Source organism: Temnothorax curvispinosus, unplaced genomic scaffold (genome assembly GCF_003070985.1).
Source record: "Temnothorax curvispinosus isolate PA1 unplaced genomic scaffold, ASM307098v1 QBEX01017161.1, whole genome shotgun sequence".
NCBI classification, from domain to species: domain Eukaryota; kingdom Metazoa; phylum Arthropoda; class Insecta; order Hymenoptera; family Formicidae; genus Temnothorax; species Temnothorax curvispinosus.
Window position 1 is genome coordinate 1 of NW_020226941.1, and position 5,520 is coordinate 5,520.

The following is a 5,520-nucleotide window of genomic DNA, read 5'->3' on the forward strand; positions in this document are numbered from 1 at the left end:
AGTGTCACATTGCCAAAAAAGAAAGATAAGAACTAAAGTGTTTGTGTCGACTTGTGTCGCTTGTTGGAAACTCCCACAATTGATCGATTTCTCTATCGTTGAATCGACTTCTTTCGAGTTTCGAGTTTCAAGATGGCATTCTTCATTATCGTGATCTCTCGATTATCTCGACTGCGATTGGTTGATTTTCTTTTCGTCTCTGTTTTGTTTTCTCACGTGTCGCCGGTCGCCGGTCGCTTTTGCGCGCTAAAATTTGCGATTTAAAGACACGATTTTGACAACGGATATGTACAACGGGCATGAATATTTGTCGTGCATCAAAATCGTGAGTGATCTCACAGATCTTGGCTTTCATAGCTCTTTCGAGTAAAATAGGAAATCTATCTCACGGCCGTGTAAAGGTGACGCAAACGTAACGAACGTCACGTTTTCGCCTTTCAGCCCGCTGCAAAACAAGCCACGACGAAGAGTACGAACAAGCCCGAGAAGGCAGAACCGATGGATTTCACAGCTGATCGTCGTGATTTAATATCAGTGGCCAATAAGGTCTTCGGAGAGGGCAAATGGAATCATACAATCAGCCAAAATTTAGGTACATACATCTGTCATCGAACTGTCTTAACTGTAAATAGTAAAACCTGTAAAAGTAACCTTACGAATTTGTTGCAGACTTCGTCGATACAATAGATGCTCGAGATAAGTGCTGTGCTGGCTGCGTCAGTTTCGTTAAGATCCAGCTTGACAATGGAAACTTTCACGAGGACGTTGGTTATTATGTTGCGGAGGAATCTACAAAAGGCTTGTCAATACAAAACGCCAGAATTGTATGTGTTAATCACTTGGAAAAAATAGGCAGTGCATTTTATATCTTGGTTGAATGGTTGGGAATTTTTGTTTGCGCAGGGTTCCGCTGTAAAAACCTTTGAAAGAGTTCTCCTGTCGTTTGGAAACAATATTGAAAGAGAGCTGCAACAGCTGCGGAAACAGATTAGTCCTGAACAAACTAACGACGTACAAAAGGATGTGGCACAATCATTGGATAAGCAGATATCCAAAAAATCAAATGTTTCTGTTAACAAGTCTGTGCTGCAGACAGAGTGTCTTAGCGAACCAATTCCGAGGGAGTTTCTTACCCCCTTCTTAAAAGAATCGGTTTCTAATAAGTTTTCGCTAACAGAACATACCAGTGAACCTGAAGCAAATAAGAATTCTGTATCCTGCGTCTACCCCTTGCCAAATAAAACAAATACTACAACTGAACAGAAGCTGAAATCAGGTAATATTGAAAATTTATTAGCAAATTTGAATTTATTAATATAGGTTTGTGTAAGAAACAAGTATAAGAAATAGTATAGATTTAAAAATGATATAAATTTAAGCTATATAGATAGAATAGGTAGTTTTAAAAGAAAGTTTTTCTTAAAAGATTTTATAATATTTTTTAATTTTTCTCTTATACTACGTTTACACGAGCATTATTTCTGTATAGTAACTTACAATAATGCACTCGTTTACGCGGAGAAGAGGCTGGAACAAATAAAAAGAAAGGAGAGAACGGAAGAATACTTGTACATGTACGTCAATGTCCATCTCGAGGATAGCTTTGACGATCACCAAGGAAATGATCTCTACGACCCAGTGGAGAGGGACCACGTTAAAAACCCTCATAGAGAGCCTTTGCGAGAAATGGAAGAGAATCAAGGAAAGAATTCTGCAGTGGCATTAGGAGAAGTTGATGAGGCAACACCGACGGATCTGAAGCCTTCTTCTCTCGCAAAAATAAACACCGAAAAAATGCATAGACACGAGTGTATTATACATCCGACTTCCGCGGCCCTGTTATCAGTGAAACTGGTAGCTCCGGCGAAAGAAGTGGGTCCGAGCAACGTTGGGCTCATGGGAGCACCCGACTCCAAAGACACCGTTGCTTTTCCTGGGTGCAAGACATATAGTCAGATGAGTTACGGTTGTCTGAGTCGCTCGTACCTCGTATCGGTAATCTCTATGCCTCCTTTCTCTAAACAAAAAGTCCCGACAACGACCAACTTACGGGCACGATACAATAATGTAGGTCCAAGCTCCGGCCTAGAAGTAACTGAAAAACATGCTTCAACGATAACAGAACTTATCACCGTGTCCTCAATGGCAGCGATTGATTCACCGACATCAGAGAATCCGATCATAAAAGGTTCTTCATGGATAAAGAGTTCCATGATACCAGTCAGCAAGGTAACAATCAACCAAATGCCTGCTACTGCAATATCTGAGAGAATTCCATTCTCCCCAGAATACTTAGCTATGAGAGAAAAATTGAGTGCTACCCACGCTCCTGATGGGGCTTCTATCCTCAGTTTGGCAAAGTGGTTGAACACCACCACCGATACTGCTTGTGAACAGGCAGCACTATTAAGATTAACGTGTATGGGACTGAGTCTGGAACCCGATTTGTATAGGACTGACCCAGTCGTTGCTCAGTTTGTGAGAAGAGTGTCAACCACCCAGAGTTTGGGAATCGAATTGCGACCATTCACCATAAACAATGAGTATTTTGTGTCTGCCGCCCCTTTGGACATAGCGTTAGCAATAGCGTTAAATAAAATTGATCCATTCCCACGTTGGGGCTATACTGGATTAGATAGCGAATGGGCTATGGTACCGGTCCGTCGTGAAATGTTGGGTAGATGGTCCCTCGCCCCTTATGTGGCGTCCTTCATGCATTCACAGCTTTGGGCGGGGGATGTGAACTGGACCCATGAATGCACGTGGTTGGGCACCGATTGGGTTCCTTACAGGAAGGGCTTTGTAGCTACTATGCCCAAAATAAATTCCGTGCATATACCCGGACCGAAAAGAATAATGTTGGTCTTGATGGACTGTAACTCCAGCAATGCTCCAAAATCGGTTCTTCTTGGAACCACTTACGTACCCGTGATAACGCGCGGAGATGAGCCAAATGCTGATGTCGATTTCGTCCAAGGTGTGTGGGCGGGCTGGTTTACAGTACAGAATATAGATAACGTAAGAGCCGCAATTGCTGATGCCATGCAAGTTATGTTGAATGAAATGTGCACTGATACTGTTCCTGGATCGGTGCTGGCTCTGGCGTCTGAGCTGTATGGCAGATGGGGGTTTGGTCTCCACTCTCAACGTGACATAGAGCGTGACTATCTCAAAAAGCCGTTTTCGGGAGCGTGGGCTTTTTCCGGTTCACAGTCGGGATCTTACCCAAATACCATTGACAAAAGGAATGGAAAAGTGATGGCCAATGCATATACACCAAACGAAACAGATGGCACCAAGTGGATCGTAGATTCCGATACCTTACTAGATAATATGTTGACCGCATTTGGCTTTTGTCAACACTCTCCAGTGCATCGTCTCTCTTCTGGAGGAGTGAAGGGTACGGGATCCTATGAGATGCATACTATTGATGTGGACGGCACTAAGTGGAACATATTGGGCAATCCCACTTGTTTCTGGATAAATGAAGAACCAGCCGGTGGCCCCGCATATAATGTTTCAACATGCAGCAGTATGATGCGTTTGTGCATAGGAGTGGGACTCGTAACTGCAAGCAACGGTGGTTACAGTTTTACATCAATGGCCGGAATGGGCACTTGGATCCACATGAATGCTGTCGCATTGTCGGCTGATTCGGTTTTATTTCTACTAAAGAACGAGATAGATTTAAAATCATGGTTTGGGTTTGTCCCGGAATTCTTACAACATACCAACATGAGAAGTTTATATTCTAGTTTGTTGCGAGAAATAGGCCACAAGATGTACAATTGGTTAGAACCAATTGGATTTAAGATCGATGATATGTACTGGCGCTGGGATGATATTTTTTTTTTCTACTTGCGTATGCCCAACTCGACGTATGATTTTCTGCGTTATAGTGGTGTTCCATCATCACTCACATTGCAATGGAACACCAAATGTGCCATGGCTGATAATACACCTGCGCAAGACATCAAGATTGTCGTCACAGATTCCGGAGTCACCTTCTACGGTAATCCAATCGTCTTTGGAAACGGTGTAACCAAGCTGATATATTCAATGACTACGGATATACTTAGATATTCTCCAAGAATATTGATTCGCCCGTTGGGTGCGCGGAATATGCTCATGGGCGTGAACGTGGAAAGCTGGGGCAGCCTGAGCACTGGCAGAGAGTACAATCCGACCGACACTCAGTATTTCCAATCAAACACGTTACTGTATTGCTGTAGATATCCGCAGGCGGTGTGTGCTGGTGACAACGAGATGTGGACCACGGGCGCTATGGCAGCGCTAAAGGGAGCTGATGCTTATTCACATCGCATCTCAGCCATTCAATATCCTGACTCTGATACAGCGGATAGTTTTTTACAGAAAGCTCTCGGCGTGTTGGCCGCCCCTGTAGTAGCAGGTTACAAAGCATACACGACGAAGGGCCCAGTAGCAGCACTGACGGCGGCCAGTGGCAAACTAGCGGAAATAGCTGGCAAGGAAATTCAGGACCTTCCTCCAGGTGGAAACGCTGGGATGGTGGGTCAACCAAGAGACACAGCCTTGGCTTGACCTGGAACACGTCAACAAAGCGCCAAAGCGCTCTCGTATCAACTAATAAAGACCATTAAGATTTACAATTAAATTTCCACCACACGAAGAAATTAAATTAGGCAGCCACTCATAATAATTTATACGATTCTGTATAGTAAGAGAGCGTTGTCAGATATATTGAAGGTTGGAAAAATGCGTTCAATGTATTCGTTTCTTCAGCCAGATTACACATACGCGAGTTCCTCAATTCGAATTTGTAAAGATTTTACGTAATGGCCCGATAGCTTATTTTGACGTCACTCAGTATGGATTTTCGCCTAGACTTCGAAAACGATTTGATTACAAAATGCACGTATATTGTATCTAATATTATTGTCTGATAATTATCTCTAATAAACTATTTCTTTCTTTCGTAAGTTGCTACAAAAACCCATTTACCTAAAAGAATTATCGTAAGTTGCTACAAAATCTCGTTTAAGTAATGCTCGTGTAAACGTAGTGTTAGTTGTTCAATTGAAGCTTTAGAAGAAACTGCCTTTTCGTTTTAGATAACTCTGATATATGATTTGCCGCAATATAGATCAAGCTAAGGATATTTTATTAATATTTAAAAAAAGTTTTTGTAATTTTAAATAACTTAAAAACTAGAGAAATTAATAAGTATTGAAGAATTATAGTTTTATTATAAACGTCTACATTTATATCATTCTCAGCGTACCCATTATAAGATTAGTGCAATGCATAAGCAATATTGAGCTATTACATATTTAGATCCTACTCTGATATCCACATCCACTGTGAACAACGGTATTCACGGAAAAACGGTACGCTTATTCACGACCGTGGGTACAACTGAGGCTAATCCATCGTCATCTGTAATAATTCCAAATGTCAAGAAAGAGCTCGAGCCCTCGCCAAATAAAACAAATTCTACAAGTGAACAGAAGTCGAAACCAGGTAATGTTGAAAATTTAT

The 5,520-nt window shown here is 41.9% G+C and overlaps 1 protein-coding gene across 1 annotated transcript; it reads left to right on the forward strand.

Annotated features, from left to right (window-relative positions):
* The first annotated feature begins 9 nt into the window (after positions 1-9).
* LOC112467326 lies at positions 10-4,961 on the forward strand. The gene is made up of 5 exons (XM_025035913.1): positions 10-325; positions 442-592; positions 670-824; positions 904-1,276; positions 1,490-4,961. Exons 1-5 carry the CDS (start codon positions 287-289, stop codon positions 4,561-4,563), a joined length of 3,792 nt encoding a protein of 1,263 aa, XP_024891681.1. The 5' UTR covers positions 10-286; the 3' UTR covers positions 4,564-4,961.
* Positions 4,962-5,520: the final 559 nt, after the last annotated feature.